The sequence below is a fragment of the Patagioenas fasciata genome, chromosome 36 (genome assembly GCF_037038585.1).
Source record: "Patagioenas fasciata isolate bPatFas1 chromosome 36, bPatFas1.hap1, whole genome shotgun sequence".
Taxonomy (NCBI): domain Eukaryota; kingdom Metazoa; phylum Chordata; class Aves; order Columbiformes; family Columbidae; genus Patagioenas; species Patagioenas fasciata.
The window spans coordinates 2,666,775-2,686,732 of record NC_092555.1 but is presented as its reverse complement, the minus strand read 5'-3'; the positions used below and the strand labels follow the sequence as shown (position 1 = coordinate 2,686,732).

Sequence of the window (19,958 nt, the reverse complement as noted above, 5' to 3'; positions counted from 1 at the left end):
CCCACCCCCCCCTGCCCCACCTCCCCGCCCCGCCCCCCCTCCCCCCAGCGCCCCCCCCTCCTCCGCAGGAAGAGCCCGCGGGGGGCGGAGCCCAGCAAGACCCCGCCCCCCAGCGCCTCCCGCAGCGGGGGGGGGAGGGGCTGCAGCAGCAGGCGGGGGAGGGGCGGGGGGAGAGGGGCGTGGCCGGGGCGGGGGGCGTGGCCGGGGGCGGGGCCGGGGGGCCCGAGCAGCAGGAACTCGCCGGGGGGGAGGCGGCAGCTCCAGGACAGCGCCCCCCCCAGGAACAACCGCAGCACCAGCGCCGCCCCCCCTGCAACGGCAGGACACGCCCACTGAGGGGAGGGGCCAAGGGGAGGACACGCCCACTGAGGGGAGGGGCCAAGGGGAGGACACGCCCACCCAGGGGAGGGGCCAAGGGGGAGGACACACCGCCCCCCACCCCCCCCCCCGAAGAGCCGCGGCAGCAGCGCCGCCCCGCCCGCCCCGGGAGGACACGCCCACAAAGGGGAGGAGCCAAAGGGAAGGACACGCCCCCCCCCGGAACTGCTGCAGCAGCAGCGCAGCCCCGACTGTAAAGGGGAGGACACGCCCACTGAGGGGAGGGGGCACGGGAGGACACGCCCACCCAGGGGAGGGGCCAAGGGGAAAGACACGCCCGCTGAGGGGAGGGGCCAAGGGGGAGGACACGGTTGCTGAGGGGAGGGGCAAATGGGGAAGGACACGCCCCCCCGAACCGCCCCGCCTGTAAAAGGGAGGACACGCCCACTGAGGGGAGGGGCTAAAGGAAGGACACGCCCCCTCCCCCCCGCCCCCCCCGGCAGTGGCAGGGCCGCCCCGCCTGCAATGGGAGGGGCCACGGGAGGACACGCCCACTGAGGGGAGAGGCCAAGGGGAAGGACACGCCCACTAAAGGAATAGAGGCTGAATAGCCCCACCCACCAAGGGGAGGAGCCAAGGTACAGACAGACCCACTAGGGCCCGCCCACTGAGGGGAGGGGGCAAGCGGAAGGACACGCCCACTATGACCCCACCCACTAAGGGGAGGGGCCAAGGGGCGGGAGACACCCGGTATGGTCCCGCCCACTAAGGGGTGGGGTCAAGGGTGAAAACACACCCACTATGGCCCCGCCCACTAAGGGGAGGGGCTAGGGGTTCGGACCCGCCCCCCCAGGCCACAGAAAACAGGGAGAGCCCAAAAATAATGGGGATCCCCCCACAATAAGGGGGACCCCAAAACAAAGGGGGCGGGGCTTACCTTCCGGCGGGGGGAGGGGCTCGGCGCTGTCAATCACGAGCTGCAGGCGCGGAGAAGGCGGGGCCAGGCCTGTGGGCGGGGTCAGCGCTGAGGCCACGCCCCTCGCGCTGCCCCCGTGACCCCCGGTGACCCCCGACCCCCCCACTCACCGGGGTCTCTTGGTTCTGGCTCCGCCTCCTGCTCAGCGCTGGGGGGAGGGGTCTGGGGGCGGGGCCAAGCATGAGGCGGGGCCAAAACGGCCCCAGTCAGTGCCCCGCCCACATCCCCATAGCCCCACCCACACCCCAGAGCCCCACCCCCCCCCAGCCCCAATCACACTGCACAGACCCAGCCTCCCCATAGCTCCGCCCACACCCCATGGCCCCGCCCCTACTGCCCCACCCCATAGCCCCGCCCACCCCATAGCCGCACCCACTCTAAAGCTCCGCCCACCCCCATAGCCACGCCCCCTCCCCCTATCCCCACCCCCTCACCTCTTCCCTCGGCTCCTCCTCCTCTTCCATAGCCCCACCCATCCACCCCATAGCCCCACCCACCCACCCCATAGCCCCACCCACCCCATAGCCCCACCCACCCCACAGCCCCACCCACCCCATAGCCCTGCCCACCCCATAGCCCCACCCACCCCATAGCCCCGCCCACCCCATAGCCCCACCCACCCCACAGCCCCACCCACCCCATAGCCCCGCCCACCCCATAGCCCCACCCACCCCATAGCCCCGCCCACCCCATAGCCCCGCCCACCCCATAGCCCCGCCCACCCCATAGCCCCACCCACCCCACAGCCCCGCCCACCCCATAGCCCCACCCACCCCATAGCCCCGCCCACCCCATAGCCCCACCCACCCCATAGCCCCGCCCACCCCATAGCCCCGCCCACCCCATAGCCCCACCCACCCCACAGCCCCGCCCACCCCCATAGCCACGCCCCCTCCCCCTATCCCCGCCCCCTCACCTCCTCCCCGGGCTCCTCCCCCTCTTCCTCCCCGGGCTCGTCCCTTGGCCCCGCCCCCTTCCGGCGCGGGGGGCGTGTCCGGGGCGGGGCCGGCAGCAGGCGGTACACGCGGTAGGGGCGTGGCCCGTCGTGGCGGCCCCGCCCCCGCAGCTCCTGGAAGTCGGGGCTGCGGTGCAGGGCACAGCGCAGGCGGCACTTCCAGCCCGACGGGTCCGGGGGGGCGCCGGGGCGCACGCGGCCCTTGAACTCCGCCCACGCCTGCCGCGGACACGCCCACTGAGGACACGCCCACGCGGGGACACGCCCACCCCCCCCCCGACAAACCCGTTGATACACACACCCGGGGACACGCCCACTGACACGCCCACCCTGGGCACACCCACCCATGGACACACCCATGGACACACCCATCGTGGACGCAACCACCCATGGACACGCCCACTGATGCCCCTATGGACACACCCACTGACAGACCCACCAATGGACACGCCCACCCATGGACACGCCCACTGACACACCACCCATGAACACACCCATGGACACACCCACCCATGGACACGCCCACTGATGCCCCTATGGACACACCCACTGACAGACCCACCAATGGACACGCCCACCCATGGACACGCCCACTGACACACCCACCCTGGGCACACCCACCAACGGACACGCCCACCCATGGACACACCCACTGACACACCCACCCTGGGCACGCCCAGCGACACACCCACCAATAGACACGCCCACCCAGTGACACGCCCACCCAGTGACACGCCCACCCAGTGACACGCCCACCCATGGACACGCCCACCCATGGACACACCCACCCTGGCCCCACCCATCCCCATGCCCCGTCCTGTCAAGCCCCGCCCACCCTGACCACACCCACTCAGACCCCAACCATCCCCAGGCCTCACCCACCCAGACCCCGCCCACCCTGAAGCCCCACCCTCCCGGGCCACGCCCCCTCACCGTGCCCTCGCCCCACTCTCCAGGATCTGCCCCCACCACCTCATCACTCCCAGGCCCCGCCCACCCCATAGCCCCGCCCATCCCATAGCCCCGCCCACCCCTCTAGCAACGCCCACTCCCACAGCACCGCCCACATGATCCCCACCCAATAGCCCCACCCACATTCTCCCATGGCCCCACCCACCCCTATAGCCCTGGTCTCATTCTCCCATAGTCCCACCCACTCCGCCATAGCCCCGCCCACTGCCAGACCCTAGCCCTGCCCTACTAGGCCCCGCCCCCTGTCCCCATGACCCCACCCACATCCCCTGGCCCCGTCCCTGAGGCCCTGCCCCCATTCCTCAGCCCCGCCCTCACCCAGCACAGGGCAGCCCAGGCCCCGCCTCCATTCCCCGGCCCCGCCCCCATTCCCAGGCCCCGCCCTCACCCAGCACAAGGCAGCCCAGGCCCCGCCTCCATTCCCCGGCCCCGCCCCCATTCCCAGGCTCCACCCTCACCCAGCACAAGGCAGCCCAGGCCCCGCCCCCATTCCCCGGCCCCACCCCCATTTCCAGGCCCCGCCCTCACCCAGCACAGGGCAGCTCCGGCCTCGCCCTCATTCCCTGGCCCCGCCCCCACTCACAGGCCCCGCCCTCACCCAGCACTCGGCAGCCCCGGCTCCGCTCTTATTCCCCGGCCCCGCCCCCATTCCTCGGCCCCGCCCCCATTCCCCGGCCCCGCCCTCACCCCGCCCGGGGCAGCCCCAGCCCCGCCCACATTCCGCGGTTCTACGCGAGTCCCCGCCCCCCTTCCCCGGCCCCGCCCCTTCCCCGGCCCCGCCCTCACCCTGCAGAGCGCCTCCGCGGCCCCGCCCCCGGCCCCGCCCTTTCCGGCGCGGTTCCAGGGGATGCGCAGGGCCCGGCGCTCGGGGTCGTCCCATTGGAGGCCGGGGAACCGCCCACTGGAGACCTGGGCCAGCAGCCAGGGGCGGAGCCTGCGGTCCGACATACGGACGGACCTGGGACGGACGGACATGGGACACACGGACGTGGGACGTGGGACACACGGACATGGGACACACGGACATGGGACACACGGACAGACCTGGGACACACGGACGTGGGACGTGGGACACACAGACCTGGGACACACGGACATGGGACACACGGACGGACCTGGGCGGACAGACGGACATGGGACAGACGGACGGACCTGGGACAGACGGACGTGGGACGTGGGACATACCGATGGACCTGGGACGGACGGACATGGGACAGACGGACATGGGACGTGGGACACACGGACATGGGACCTGGGACAGACGGACGGACCTGGGACGGACGGACATGGGACGTGGGACACACGGACATGGGACCTGGGACAGACGGACGGACCTGGGACAGACGGACATGGGACGTGGGACACACGGACATGGGACGGACGGACGGACCTGGGACAGATGGACCTGGGACAGACGGACGGACCTGGGACAGATGGACTTGGGACATGGGACAGACGGACATGGGACGTGGGACACACGGACGGACCTGGGGCACACGGACAGACCTGGGCGGACAGACGGACATGGGATGGACGGACGGACCTGGGACAGATGGACGGACCTGGGACGGACGGACGGACCTGGGACAGACGGACATGGGACCTGGGGCACACGGACGGACCTGGGACAGACGGACCCGGGACAGACGGACGGACCTGGGACAGACGGATGGACATGGGACAGACGGACGGACCTGGGCTGACAGACAGACATGGGACACACGGACAGACCTGGACGGACAGACAGAAATGGACACGGGATACACACGGACAGACGGACAGACATGGGACACACGAACGGACCTGGACGGACAGACGGACATGGGGCACGGGACACACGGACTGACCTGGATGGACAGACAGACATGGGGCACACGGACGGACCTGGGCGGACAGACAGACACAGACACGGGACAGACGGACAGACATGGACGGACAGACAGACACGGGACACACAGACATGGGACATACAGACATGGACAGACGGACACGGGACAGTCAGACATGGACAGACATGGACACGGGACAGACGGACAGACATGGACGGACAGACACAGGACAGACGGACACGGGACAGACGGACAGACATGGACAGACAGACACACACACACACACAGCTGGGCCGGGGCGGAGCCTGCGGTCTGACACACGGACAGACCTGGGTGGACAGACAGACAGACATGGGACAGATGGACATGGGACACACAGACGGACCTGGACGGACAGACATGGGACACACGGACAGACCTGGACGGACAGACAGACACGGGACACACGGACACGGGAAACACAGACAGACACGGGACAGACGGACACAGGACAGACGGACACGGGACACACAGACACGGGACAGACAGACAGACATGGGACAGATGGACATGGGACACATGGACACGGGACACACAGACAGACATGGATGGACAGACATGGGACAGATGGATATGGACAGACAGACGGACATGGACAGAGATAGACAAACACACATGGACAGACAGACACAGGACACACAGACACGGGACAGACGGACACGGGACAGTCGGACGGACATGGGACAGACAGACATGGGACAGACAGACATGGGACAGACAGACGCAGGACACACGGACACGGGACACATGGACATGGGACAGATGGACACGGGACAAATGGACACAGGACATGGAGACGGGGACACACGGACACGGGACACACGGACACAGGACACACGGACAGACATGGACACACGGACATGGACACACGGACACGGGACAGACGGACACGGGACACACGGACATGGGACACACGGATATGGACAGACAGACATGGACACACAGACACGGGACACACAGACATGGGACAGACGGACACGGGACATGGGGACAGGGACACATGGACACAGGACAGACGGACACGGACAGATGGACACGGGACACACGGACATGGACACACAGACACAGGACACACGGACAGACATGGGACACACGGACACGGGACAGACGGACATGGACAGACATGGACAGACAGACATGGACAGACGGACACGGGACAGACGGACATGGACAGACATGGACAGACAGACATGGACAGACGGACACGGGACAGACGGACACGGGACACACGGACAGACATGGACACACGGACATGGACACACAGACAGGGACACGGGGGCTGTGGGGACATCAGCCCCATGGGGACCTGGGGACAGGGGGTCCCCCGAACTCCTGGGTCCCTCCCGCACTCCTGGGTCCCTCCCGCACTCCTGGGTCCCCCCCGCACTCCTGGGTCCCCCCCGCACTCCTGGGTCCCTCCCGCACTCCTGGGTCCCTCCCGCACTCCTCGGTCCCTCCCGCACTCCTGGGTCCCTCCCGCACTCCTGGGTCCCCGCACAATCGCCGCCCCCACTCCGTTCACCTCCGTTGGGCGCCGCCGCTTCCTCGAAATCACGTGACGCCGCCGGCCCCGCCCCCGCGCCCGCCCCTCAGCGCGCGCGAACACCCACACGAGGCTCCGCCCCCCACGGGGGGCGTGGTCAGAGCGGGAGTGGGCGGGGTCAGCGGCGCATGCGCCAAACGCGCCCCTGGGGAAGCGGGGCGGCCCATGTGTGACCCCCAAGTGCCCCATAGAGACCTCAGGGACCCATAAGTGACCCCCAAGTGCCCCATAGAGACCTCAGGGACCCATAAGTGACCCCCAAGTGCCCCATAGGGACCCATGTGTGACCCCCAAGTGCCCCATAGGGACCCCAGGGACACATCAGTGACCCCCAAGTGCCCCATAGGGACCCATGTGTGACCCCCAAGTGCCCCATAGGGACCCCAGGGACACATCAGTGACCCCCAAGTGCCCCATAGGGACCCATGTGTGACCCCCAAGTGCCCCATAGGGACCCCAGGGACCCATCAGTGACCCCCAAGTGCCCCATAGGGACCCATGTGTGACCCCCAAGTGCCCCATAGGGACCCCATGGACCCATCAGTGAGCCCCAAGTGCCCCATAGGGACCCATGTGTGACCCCCAAGTGCCCCATAGGGACCCCAGGGACCCATGTGTGACCCCCAAGTGCCCCATAGGGACCCATGTGTGACCCCCAAGTGCCCCATAGGGACCCCAGGGACCCATCAGTGACCCCCAAGTGCCCCATAGGGACCCATGTGTGACCCCCAAGTGCCCCATAGGGACCCCAGGGACCCATCAGTGACCCCCAAGTGCCCCATAGGGACCCATGTGTGACCCCCAAGTGCCCCATAGGGACCCCAGGGACCCATCAGTGACCCCCAAGTGCCCCATAGGGACCCATAAGTGACCCCCAAGTGCCCCATAGGGACCTCAGGGACCCATGTGTGACCCCCAAGTGCCCCATAGGGACCCCAGGGACCCATCAGTGACCCCCAAGTGCCCCATAGGGACCCATAAGTGACCCCCAAGTGCCCCATAGGGACCCCAGGGACCCATCAGTGACCCCCAAGTGCCCCATAGGGACCCATCAGTGACCCCCAAGTGCCCCATAGGGACCCCTGTGTGACCCCCAAGTGCCCCATAGGGACCTCAGGGACCCATCAGTGACCCCCAAGTGCCCCATAGGGACCCATAAGTGACCCCCAAGTGCCCCATAGGGACCCCAGGGACCCATCAGTGACCCCCAAGTGCCCCATAGGGACCCATCAGTGACCCCCAAGTGCCCCATAGGGACCCCTGTGTGACCCCCAAGTGCCCCATAGGGACCCCAGGGACCCATCAGTGACCCCCAAGTGCCCCATAGGGACCCATGTGTGACCCCCAAGTGCCCCATAGGGACCCCAGGGACCCATCAGTGACCCCCAAGTGCCCCATAGGGACCCATGTGTGACCCCCAAGTGCCCCTTAGGGACCCCATAAGTGACCCCCAAGTGCCCCATAGAGACCCCATAAGTGACCCCCAGGTGCCCCATAGAGACCCCATAAGTGACCCCCCAGGGACCCCCAAGTGCCCCATAGGGACCCCAGGGACCCATCAGTGACCCCCAAGTGCCCCATAGGGACCCATGTGTGACCCCCAAGTGCCCCATAGGGACCCATCAGTGACCCCCAAGTGCCCCATAGGGACCCATGTGTGACCCCCAAGAGCCCCATAGGGACCCCAGGGACACATCAGTGACCCCCAAGTGCCCCATAGGGACCCATGTGTGACCCCCAAGTGCCCCATAGGGACCCCAGGGACCCATCAGTGACCCCCAAGTGCCCCATAGGGACCCATGTGTGACCCCCAAGTGCCCCATAGGGACCCCAGGGACCCATCAGTGACCCCCAAGTGCCCCATAGGGACCCATGTGTGACCCCCAAGTGCCCCATAGGGACCCCATGGACCCATCAGTGACCCCCAAGTGCCCCATAGGGACCCATGTGTGACCCCCAAGTGCCCCATAGGGACCTCAGTGACCCATCAGTGACCCCCAAGTGCCCCATAGGGACCCCAGGGACCCATCAGTGACCCCCAAGTGCCCCATAGGGACCCATGTGTGACCCCCAAGTGCCCCATAGGGACCCCAGGGACCCATCAGTGACCCCCAAGTGCCCCATAGGGACCCATGTGTGACCCCCAAGTGCCCCATAGGGACCCCAGGGACCCATCAGTGACCCCCAAGTGCCCCATAGGGACCCATGTGTGACCCCCAAGTGCCCCATAGGGACCCCATGGACCCATCAGTGACCCCCAAGTGCCCCATAGGGACCCATGTGTGACCCCCAAGTGCCCCATAGGGACCCCAGGGACCCATCAGTGACCCCCAAGTGCCCCATAGGGACCCATGTGTGACCCCCAAGTGCCCCATAGGGACCCCAGGGACCCATCAGTGACCCCCAAGTGCCCCATAGGGACCTATGTGTGACCCCCAAGTGCCCCATAGGGACCCATCAGTGACCCCCAAGTGCCCCATAGGGACCCATGTGTGACCCCCAAGTGCCCCATAGGGACCCCAGGGACCCATCAGTGACCCCCAAGTGCCCCATAGGGACCCATGTGTGACCCCCAAGTGCCCCATAGGGACCCCATGGACACATCAGTGACCCCCAAGTGCCCCATAGGGACCCATGTGTGACCCCCAAGTGCCCCATAGGGACCCCAGGGACCCATCAGTGACCCCCAAGAGCCCCATAGGGACCCCAGGGACCCACAAGTGACCCCCAAGAGCCCCATAGGGACCCCAGGGACCCATCAGTGACCCCCAAGTGCCCCATAGGGACCCATCAGTGACCCCCAAGTGCCCCATAGGGACCCCAGGGACCCATGAGTGACCCCCAAGAGCCCCATAGGGACCCCAGGGACCCATCAGTGACCCCCAAGTGCCCCATAGGGACCCATCAGTGACCCCCAAGTGCCCCATAGGGACCCCAGGTACCCAAAAGTGACCCCCAAGTGCCCCATAGGGACCCCAGGGACCCATCAGTGACCCCCAAGTGCCCCATAGGGACCCATTGTGACCCCCAAGTGCCCCATAGGGACCCCAGAGACCCCCCAGGGACCCACAAGTGACCCCCAAGTGCCCCATAGACACCCCAGACACAGAAGGGACCCAAAACGGACCCAGGAGTTCGGGATCCACCCCCCCCCCCCCCCCCCCAATAAAAAGGGACCCAGGCGTCCGGCCAAGCTCCATCACTTTATTACCCCCTAAGGATCCGGGGGGGACCCAGGCGTCCGGGAGGGACCCAGGCGTCCGGGGGGGGACCCAGGCGTCCGGGGGGGGACCCAGGCGTCCGGGAGGGACCCAGGCGTCCGGGGGGGGACCCAGGCGTCCGGGGGGGACCCAGGCGTCCGGGAGGGGACCCAGGCGTCCGGGAGGGACCCAGGCGTCCGGCTCAGCTGGGGGGGGGCAGGGCGAGGTGGGCGGGGTCGTAGTAGTTGGGGGTCAGCAGGGGCTCCCCCCGCGCCTCCCGCTCCCGCACCCGAAGCTCCGCCTCCCGCCGCGCCCACTGCTGCAGCCTGGGGGGAGGGGCGGGTCAGGGACCCAGGCGTCCGGGGGGACCCAGGCGTCCGGGGCTGAGACCCCCCCAGTCCCCCCAAAACAAACTGGGAAGCCCCATAAGTGCAGGGACCCAGGCGTCCGGGAGGGACCCAGGCGTCCGGGGGAATCCCCCACCCCCCCATAGCACCCAGGGACCCAGGCGTCCGGGTCACAACTCCCCCATAACCACCCCCCACAGGGACCCAGGCGTCCGGGTGAGAGACCCCCCCCCCCACCCCCCCCGAACTTCTGTGTACCCCGAACTCCTGGGTCCCCCCCCGAACTCCTGGGTCCCCCCAACTTAACTCCTGGGTCCCTGGGGCACTCCTGGGTCCCCCATCCCCCATCTCCCCCCGAACTCCTGGGTCCCTCCCGAACTCCTGGGTCCCCCATCCCCCATCTCCCCCCGAACTCCTGGGTCCCTCCTGAACTCCTGGGTCCCCCTTCCCCCCGTTTCCCCCCGCACTCCCGGGTCCCCCCCGCACTCCTGTGTCCCCCGGGGCACTCCTGGGTCCCTGGGGGCACTCCTGGGTCCTCACCCGTAGTCGGGCAGGTATGCGAGGAACAGCGTCCCCAGCACGATGGCCACGGACACCCCGCTCAGGAACACGGCCCGCATGTTGAGCGCGTCCGCCCCGGGATCCGGCGAGAACCCGTGGTAATCGGGGTTCTGCGGGGACCCAGGCGTCCGGGAGGGACCCAGGCGTCCGGGGGACCCAGGCGTCCGGGAGAACCCAGGCACCCGGTTGGGCCCCAAGAGCCCCAGAGCCCTTTACCCAGCTCTGGCCACGCCCCCTCGTGTGGCTCCGCCCACTGGTTCCCAAGCCCCGCCCACCCATCTGCCAAAGGACCCAGGGCTCCGGGGGAACCCCACGACCCCCAGAGCCCTTTTCCCTGTTTTAGCCCCGCCCCCTCGTGTGGCTCCGCCCACTGGTCCCCAAGCCCCGCCCACCAAAGGACCCGGGTATCTGGGAGGGACCCAGGCGTCCGGGGCGACCCCAATACCGCCAGAGCCCTTTACCCAGCTCTGGCCACGCCCCCTCGTGTGGCTCCGCCCACTGCTCCCCAAGCCCCGCCCACCAAAGGACCCGGGTGTCCGGGGGAACCCCAATACCCCCAGAGCCCTTTACCCTCTTCTGGCCACGCGCCCTCGTGTGGCTCCGCCCACTGGTCCCCCAAGCCCCGCCCGCCCACCCACCCACCAAAGGACCCAGGCGTCCGGGAAGGACCCAGGCATCCAGTTCACCCCCAAGACCCCCAGAGCCCTTTATCCTGCTCTGGCCCCGCCCACCCGCCCGCCCAATACCCCTAAGCTCCGCCCACTCACCCGCCAAAGGACCCAGGCGTCCGGGAGGGACCCAGGCGTCCGGTTCGCCCCCAAGACCCCCAGAGCCCTTCACCTGTTCTGGCCCCACCCCCTCGCGTGGCTCCGCCCACTGGTCCCCCAAGCCCCGCCCACAAAAGGACCCAGGCGCCCAGAGGAGCCCCAATACCCCCAGAACCCTTTACCCAGCTCTGGCCCCGCCCCCCGTGTGGCTCCGCCCACTGCTCCCCAGGCCCCGCCCACCCGCCCAAGCACCCAGGCGGCCCTTCCAGTCCACCCCAAGCCCCGCCCACTCCCCCAGCCCCGCCCACCAAAGCCCCCAAGCCGCCCCCGAGGCCCCGCCCCGTCCCCCCCAAGCCCCGCCCACCTTCCTCTGCGCCTCCAGCATTGGCTCCACCTCGTGCGGCTCCGCCCCCAGCGGCGCGGGCGGCAGCGCCACGGCCCCGGTGGCTCCGCTGGAGCGGCCGCGGGTCCCGAGCGGCGCCCGGAGCGCCCGGAGCGCCCCGAGCGCCCGCAGCGACCGCAGCGACCGACCCAGCGCCGCCATCTTCCCGCCGGATCTGCCCGCCCCGCCGCTTCCGTCCCGCTCCGCACTGCGCCGCGCCGCGCTCCCATTGGCTTCTCCGCACGCCCGTCATCCCGCTCGGCTTTCTCATTGGCCGGCGAGCCCGGGGGGAGGGGCTGGAGATGAGAGGGGGGAGTTTTCCCGCCTCCTGGCGCCGCGCAGCCAATCAGAAGCCAGCGCCCATCGGCCCCCCCCCCTCCCCCGCCGTTCTTTAAGGCGGGCTCCACCTCCCCGCGCACGACAGCCAATCGGGGTTCAGCGGAACGGCGGCGCCCGCCCCTGCCGCGCTGCTATTGGGTGCGCCGCACGCCCGTCCGCCGTTCGGCTTTCTGATTGGCCGGCACCAATCCCGTCCCTCCCAGTGCCCTCCCGGTTCCTCCCAGTCCCTCCCAGTCCCTCCCAGTGCCCTCCCGGTCCCTCCCAGTCCCTCCCAGTCCCTCCCAGTCCCTCCGAGTCCCGCCCAATCACCGCCTCTCCTTTTAACCCCGGCTCCGCCCCCAGCGCCTGTCAGCCAACCAGAAGCCGCACTCCACCCCGACCCCGCCTCTTCTCTCCTCCCCTCAGCCACAGCCCCGCCCCTCGGGGGACCCGCCGGCCAATGAGAAAAGCGGGCGGGTAGGGTTGGCCAATGGGAAGGCGAGGGGGGCGTGTCCGGGCGCGGTGGGCGGGGCCGGGCGCCGGGCGGCGGCGCCATTTTGGTGCTGAGGGAAGCGGCGGCCGGAGCGGGCGGGAAAGGTGGGGACGGGAACTGGGGGGGACTGGGGGGACTGGGGGGGGCGGGGCTATGTATGCTAATGAGGGGGCGGGGCATGGCGGGGGGACGCGGGGTCACATGAGGCGGCGCCCAGTGGCGACCAGTTCGGACCAGTAACCCCCGGTTCATCCCAATCACCCCCCAGTCATCCCAGTCCCTCCCAGTCCCTTCCAGTCCATCCCAGTCCATCCCATTCCCCCCCAGTCCATCCCATTTCCCCCAGGTCCCCCCCAGTCCATCCCAGTCCCTCCCAGTAACTCCGAGTTCTCTCCCAGTTGTCCCAGTGCCGCTGTCCCCACCATGGAGTACGAGCGCAGGTACCCGGGGGGGGACACTGGGGACCCCCCCAATTGGGGGTAATGGGGCCATAGGGGGCTCTATAGGGGGGAGGGAACATTGGGGACCCCCCTAATTGGGGGTACTGGGGATCCTATGGGGGGGAGGGGCCATTGGGGACACCCCAAGGGGGATGTTGAGGACCCCAAAACTGGGGGATGGGACATTTGGGGACTCTATGGAGGGGGGGAGGGGCCATTTGGGGATCCCCCGGGGGGGTTGTTGGGGACCCCATGGGAGGGAGGGGCCATTGGGGACCCCATGGGGGGGTGGGACCATTGGGGACCCAATGGCGGGAAGGGGCCATTTGGGGACCCCCCAGGGGGTTGTTGGGGACCCCATGGGAGGGAGGGGCCATTGGGGACCCTATGGGGGGGAAAGGGCCATTTGGGAACCCCCCCCAATTGGGGGTATTGGAGACCCCATGTGGGGGAGGGGACATTGGGGACTGTATGGGGGGAGGGGCCATTTGAGGACCCCCCGGGGGGTTATTGGGGATCCTATGGGGGGGAGGGGCCATTTGGGGATCCCCCTAATTGAGGGTATTGGGGATCCTATGGGGGGGAGGGGCCATTTGGGAACCCCCCCTAATTGGGGGTATTGGGGATCCTATGGGGGGGAGGGGCCATTGGGGAACCCATGGTGGGGGTGGGGCTACTGGAGACTCTATGGGGGGGGAGGGGCCATTTGGGGATCCCCTTAATTGGGTGTATTGGGGATCCTATGGGGGGGAGGGGCCATTTGGGAACCTCCCCTAATTGGGGGTACTGGGGATCCTATGGGGGGCAGAGACCATTGGGGACCCCCCGAGGGGGATGTTGAGGACCCCAGAACTGGGGGATGGGACATTTGGGGACTCTATGGGGGGGGGAGGGGACATTGTGGACCCCCCGTGGGGTCATTGGGTGCCCCTGACCCCTCCCCCTCGGCAGGGGGGGCCGTGGGGACCGCACGGGCCGATACGGGGGGGTCCCCCCCGCCCCCCCCGCCGAGGGCGCCCGCCCCCCCCGCGACCACGACTATCGCGACATGGACTATCGCGCCTACGGGGGTGCTGAGCCGGCCCCCAGCACCCACGCGCAGGTCGGCCCGCACGCCGGGGTCCCTCTCCCGGACGCCTGGGTCCCTTTCCTGGACACCTGGGTCCCCCTCCCGAACTCCTGGGTCCCTCTCCCGGACGCCAGGGTCCCTTTCCTGAACTCCTGGGTCCCTCCCTGGCCACCTGGGTCCCTCTCCCGGACGCCTGGGTCCCTTCCCTGAACTCCTGGGTCCCCTGAACTCCTGGGTCCCCCTCTCCCCTGTCTCCCCCCAAACTCCTGTGTCCCTGGGGCACTCCTGGGTCCCTTGGGTCACTCCTGAGTCCCTTGGGCACTCCTGGGTCCTTCCTGAACTCCTGGGTCCCCTGAACTCCTGGGTCCCCCTCTCCCCTGTCTCCCCCCGAACTCCCGTGTCCCTTGGGGCACTCCTGGGTCCCCGTCTCCCCTGTCTCCCCCTGAACTCCTGGGTCCCTTAGGTCACTCCCGTGTCCCTTGGGCACTCCCGTGTCCCTTGGGGCACTCCCGTGTCCCTGGGGCACTCCTGGGTCCCTCCCAAACTCCTGGGTCCCCGGGGCACTCTTGGGTCCCTTGGGGCACTCCTGGGTCCTTCCCAAACTCCTGTGTCCCCTGAACTCCTGGGTCCCCCTCTCCCCTGTCTCCCCCTGAACTCCTGTGTCCCTGGGGCACTCCTTGGTCCCTTGGGGAACTCCTGGGTCCCTCCCAAGCTCCTGGGTCCCTCCCAAGCTCCTGGGTCCCTTGGGGCACTCCTGGGTCCCTTGGGGCACTCTTGTGTCCCTGGGGCACTCCTTGGTCCCTTGGGGCACTCCTGTGTCCCTGGGGCACTCCTTGGTCCCTTGGGGCACTCCTGTGTCCCTGGGGCACTCCTGGGTCCCCCGACCGCCCGTGTCCCCGCAGGGCTCTCTGGAGGACGCCCCCCGGCCCTGCGCCCCGGCCCCCCAGAGTTACCTCCCGAACTCCTGGGTCCCTTGGGGCACTCTTGGGTCCCTTGGGTCACTCCTGGGTCCCCGGGGCACTCTTGGGTCCCTTGGGTCACTCCTGAGTCCCTTGGGCACTCCTGGGTCCCCTGAACTCCTGGGTCCCCCTCTCCCCTGTCTCCCCCTGAACTCCTGTGTCCCTGGGGCACTCCTGGGTCCCTTGGGGCACCCCTGGGTCCCTCCCAAACCCCTGGGTCCCTCCCAAACCCCTGGGTCCCTTGGGGCACTCCTGGGTCCCTTGGGGCACCCCTGGGTCCCTCCCAAAGTCCTGGGTCCCTCCCAAACTCCTGGGTCCCTTGGGGCACTCCTGGGTCCCTCCCAAACCCCTGGGTCCCTCCCAAACCCCTGGGTCCCTCCCAAACTCCTGGGTCCCTTGGGGCACTCCTGTGTCCCTGGGGCACTCCTGGGTCCCCCGACCGCCCGTGTCCCCGCAGGGCTCTCTGGAGGACGCCCCCCGGCCCCGCGCCCCGGCCCCCTCGCTGCCGTTCGGCGCGGACGGCGACTACCGGGACCAGGACTACCGGCCCGACCCCCCCGAGGAGGAGCCGCGCGCCAGCACCATCGTCATGCTGCGCATGCTGCCCCAGGCCGCCACCGAGGCCGACGTGAGTGGCGCTGCGCGGACAGGAAGTGCCCTTTGGGGCAAAACACTCGGGTTTGGGGGCGAAGAAACACCGGTTGGGGGGGGAAACAGCCGCGGGTTTAGTTTGGGGTATTCCTGGGTCCCTTGGGGCGCTCCTGGGTTTGTGGGGCATTCCTGGGTCCCTTGGGGCGCTCCTGGGTCTGTGGGGCACTCCTGGGTCCATGGGGCATTCCTGGGTCCATGGAGCATTCCTGGGTCCCTTGGGGCGCTCCTGGGTACCTTGGGGCGCTCCTGGGTCCGTGGGGCACTCCTGGGTCCATGGGGCATTCCTGGGTCCATGGAGCATTCCTGGGTCCCTTGGGGCGCTCCTGGGTCCCTTGGGGCGCTCCTGGGTTTGTGGGGCATTCCTGGGTCCCTTGGGGTGCTCCTGGGTCCCTTGGGGTGCTCCTGGGTACCTTGGGGTGCTCCTGAGTACCTTGGGGCATTCTTGGGTCTGTGGGGCATTCCTGGGTCTGTGGGGCATTCCTGGGTCCCTTGGGGTGCTCCTGGGTACCTTGGGGTGCTCCTGGGTACCTTGGGGTGCTCCTGAGTACCTTGGGGCATTCTTGGGTCTGTGGGGCATTCCTGGGTCTGTGGGGCATTCCTGGGTCCCTTGGGGCGCTCCTGGGTACCGTGGGGCATTCCTGGGTCCCTTGGGGCGCTCCTGGGTCCGTGGGGCACTCCTGGGTCCGTGGGGTGCTCCTGGGTCCCTTGGGGCATTCCTGGGTCCCTTGGGGTGCTCCTGGGTACCTTGGGGTGCTCCTGAGTACCTTGGGGTATTCCTGGGTCTGTGGGGCATTCCTGGGTCCCTTGGGGCGCTCCTGGGTCCCTTGGGGCGCTCCTGGGTCTGTGGGGCACTCCTGGGTCCATGGGGCATTCCTGGGTCCATGGAGCATTCCTGGGTCCCTTGGGGCGCTCCTGGGTCCCTTGGGGCGCTCCTGGGTTTGTGGGGCATTCCTGGGTCTCTTGGGGTGCTCCTGGGTACGTTGGGGTGCTCCTGGGTACCTTGGGGCATTCCTGGGTCTGTGGGGCATTCCTGGGTCCCTTGGGGCGCTCCTGGGTCCCTTGGGGCGCTCCTGGGTCTGTGGGGCACTCCTGGGTCCATGGGGCATTCCTGGGTCCATGGAGCATTCCTGGGTCCCTTGGGGCGCTCCTGGGTACCTTGGGGCGCTCCTGGGTCCGTGGGGCACTCCTGGGTCCATGGGGCATTCCTGGGTCCCTGGGGGCGCTCCTGGGTCCGTGGGGCACTCCTGGGTCCATGGGGTATTCCTGGGTCCCTTGGGGCGCCCCTGGGTACCTTGGGGTGCTCCTGGGTTTGTGGGGCATTCCTGGGTCCCTTGGGGTGCTCCTGGGTACCTTGGGATGCTCCTGAGTACCTTGGGGCATTCCTGGGTCCGTGGGGCATTCCTGGGTCCCTTGGGGCACTCCTGGGTCTGTGGGGCATTCCTGGGTCCGTGGGGCATTCCTGGGTACCTTGGGGCACTCCTGGGTCTGTGGGGCATTCCTGGGTCCATGGGGCATTCCTGGGTCCCTTGGGGCGCTTCTGGGTCCCTTGGGGCGCTCCTGGGTCCGTGGGGCGCTCCTGGGTCCATGGGGCATTCCTGGGTCCCTTGGGGTGCTCCTGGGTCCCTTGGGGCGCTCCTGGGTTTGTGGGGCATTCCTGGGTCCCTTGGGGTGCTCCTGGGTCCGTGGGGCATTCCTGGGTCCGTGGGGCATTCCTGGGTCCCTTGGGGCGCTTCTGGGTCCCTTGGGGCGCTCCTGGGTCCGTGGGGCGCTCCTGGGTCCATGGGGCGCTCCTGGGTCCATGGGGCATTCCTGGGTCCCTTGGGGTGCTCCTGGGTCCCTTGGGGTGCTCCTGGGTTTGTGGGGCATTCCTGGGTCCCTTGGGGTGCTCCTGGGTCTGTGGGGCATTCCTGGGTCCGTGGGGCATTCCTGGGTCCCTTGGGGCGCTTCTGGGTCCCTTGGGGCGCTCCTGGGTCCGTGGGGCGCTCCTGGGTCCCTTGGGGCGCTCCTGGGTCCCTGGGGGTGCTCCTGGGTCTGTGGGGCACTCCTGGGTCCCTTAGAGCGCTCCTGGGTTTGTGGGGCATTCCTGGGTCCCTTGGGGTGCTCCTGGGTCTGTGGGGCATTCCTGGGTCTGTTGGGGCACTCCTGGGTCCCTGGGGCACTCCTGGGTCCCTGGGGCACTCCTGGGTCCCTGACGCGTCCCCTCCCCAGATCCGGGCGCAGCTCCAGGCCCAGGGGGTCCAGCCCCGCGAGGTTCGGCTCATGAGGAACAAATCGTCAGGTGAGCCCGGACGCCTGGGTCCCTTTTTGGGGGGGTGCCCGAACTCCTGGGTCCCTTCTTGGCCATTTCCTGAACTCCTGGGTCCCTTTTATGGGTGTGTCCCGAACTCCTGGGTCCCTTTTAGGGGGTTCCCGGACTCCTGGGTCCCTTTTAGGGGGTTCCCGAACTCCTGGGTCCCTTTTAGGGGGTTCCCGGACTCCTGGGTCCCTTTTTTGGGCGTTCCCCGAACTCCTGGGTCCCTTTTCGGGTCGTTGTCTCCACCGTGTCCGTCCCCAGGAGCACCCAGGGGTGCTGGTCCCACACTCAGGGGCACCCAGGGGTGCTGGTCCCGGTTTTAGGGGCACCCAGGGGTGCTGTTCCACATTCGGGGGCACCCAGGGGTGCCCATTCCCTCCCATAGGAGCACCCAGGGGTGCTGGTCACACTTTAGGAGCACCCAGGGGTGCTGCGTCCAACTTAGGGGGCACCCAGGGGTGCTGGTCACACCTTTAGGGAGCACCCAGGGGTGCTCATTGTTTTCCTTGAGAGCACCCAGGGGTGCTGGTCACATCCTTAGGGGGCACCCAGGGGTGCTGGTCCCAGCCATAGGAGCACCCAGGGGTGCTGGTCACATCCTTAGGAGCACCCAGGGGTGCTGGTCCCAGCCATAGGAGCACCCAGGGGTGCTGTTCACACCTTTAGGAGCACCCAGGGGTGCTGGTCCCAGCAATAGGAGCACCCAGGGGTGCTGGTCCCAGCCATAGGAGCACCCAGGGGTGCTGTTCACACCTTTAGGGAGCAACCAGGGGTGCTGGTCCCAGCAATAGGAGCACCCAGGGGTGCTGGTCCCAGCCATAGGAGCACCCAGGGGTGCTGGTCCCAGCAATAGGAGCACCCAGGGGTGCTGTTCACACCTTTAGGGAGCAACCAGGGGTGCTGGTCCCAGCCATAGGAGCACCCAGGGGTGCTGATCCCGCACTCAGGGGCACCCAGGGGTGCTGGTCCCAGCCATAGGAGCACCCAGGGGTGCTGATCCCACACTCAGGGGCACCCAGGGGTGCTGGTCCCAGCCATAGGAGCACCCAGGGGTGCTGGTCACACCTTTAGGAGCACCCAGGGGTGCCCATTCCCTCCCTTACGAGCACCCAGGGGTGCTGGTTACACCTTTAGGGGCACCCAGGGGTGCTGCTCCCCCATTCAGGGGCACCCAGGGGTGCTGGTCCCAGCAATAGGAGCACCCAGGGGTGCTGTTCACACCTTTAGGGGCACCCAGGGGTGCCCATTCCCTCCCTTAGGGGCACCCAGGGGTGCTGTTCACACCTTTAGGGGCACCCAGGGGTGCTGTTCACAGGAACAGGAGCACCCAGGGGTGCTGGTCACATCCTTAGGGAGCACCCAGGGGTGCTGGTCCCAGCAATAGGAGCACCCAGGGGTGCTGGTCACACTTTAGGAGCACCCAGGGGTGCTGCGTCCAACTTAGGGGGCACCCAGGGGTGCTGCTCCCCCATTCAGGGGCACCCAGGGGTGCTGGTCCAGCAATAGGAGCACCCAGGGGTGCTGTTCACACCTTTAGGAGCACCCAGGGGTGCCCATTCCTTTCCTTAGGAGCACCCAGGGGTGCTGTTCATACCTTTAGGAGCACCCAGGGGTGCTGGTCCCAGCCATAGGAGCACCCAGGGGTGCTGGTCACACCTTTAGGAGCACCCAGGGGTGCCCATTCCCTCCCTTACGAGCACCCAGGGGTGCTGGTCACACTTTAGGAGCACCCAGGGGTGCTGGTCCCAGCAATAGGAGCACCCAGGGGTGCTGGTCCCAGCCATAGGAGCACCCAGGGGTGCTGGTCACATCCTTAGGGAGCACCCAGGGGTGCTGGTCCCAGCCA

The 19,958-nt window shown here is 68.2% G+C and overlaps 3 protein-coding genes across 3 annotated transcripts in view; 1 reads left to right on the top strand and 2 right to left on the bottom strand.

Annotated features, from left to right (window-relative positions):
• Nucleotides 1-11: 11 nt before the first annotated feature.
• On the bottom strand, nucleotides 12-4,834 carry LOC136114240 (uncharacterized; the record flags this gene model as incomplete). The annotated part of the gene is made up of 6 exons (XM_065859570.2): nucleotides 4,728-4,834; nucleotides 4,008-4,179; nucleotides 2,211-2,468; nucleotides 1,405-1,456; nucleotides 1,256-1,324; nucleotides 12-310 (listed from the first exon to the last, which is right to left on the bottom strand). Coding segments are annotated over exons 1-6 (942 nt in total), but the record flags the coding sequence as incomplete, so codon positions are not given.
• A 4,988-nt stretch (nucleotides 4,835-9,822) lies between these two features.
• Nucleotides 9,823-12,078, bottom strand: NDUFB11 (NADH:ubiquinone oxidoreductase subunit B11). The gene is made up of 3 exons (XM_071801209.1): nucleotides 11,872-12,078; nucleotides 10,720-10,850; nucleotides 9,823-10,158 (listed from the first exon to the last, which is right to left on the bottom strand). Exons 1-3 carry the CDS (start codon nucleotides 12,049-12,051, stop codon nucleotides 10,035-10,037), a joined length of 435 nt encoding a protein of 144 aa, XP_071657310.1. The 5' UTR covers nucleotides 12,052-12,078; the 3' UTR covers nucleotides 9,823-10,034.
• Nucleotides 12,079-12,913: 835 nt separating this feature from the next.
• RBM10 (RNA binding motif protein 10) overlaps nucleotides 12,914-19,958 on the top strand; it is a 63,147-nt gene continuing 56,102 nt past the window's right edge. The window contains exons 1-5 of the mRNA XM_071801195.1: nucleotides 12,914-12,936; nucleotides 13,099-13,140; nucleotides 14,092-14,242; nucleotides 15,626-15,796; nucleotides 18,028-18,097. Coding sequence (XP_071657296.1) covers nucleotides 13,124-13,140; nucleotides 14,092-14,242; nucleotides 15,626-15,796; nucleotides 18,028-18,097 — 409 coding nt within the window. The 5' untranslated portion in view covers nucleotides 12,914-12,936; nucleotides 13,099-13,123. The remainder of the gene's footprint in view (nucleotides 12,937-13,098; nucleotides 13,141-14,091; nucleotides 14,243-15,625; nucleotides 15,797-18,027; nucleotides 18,098-19,958) is intronic.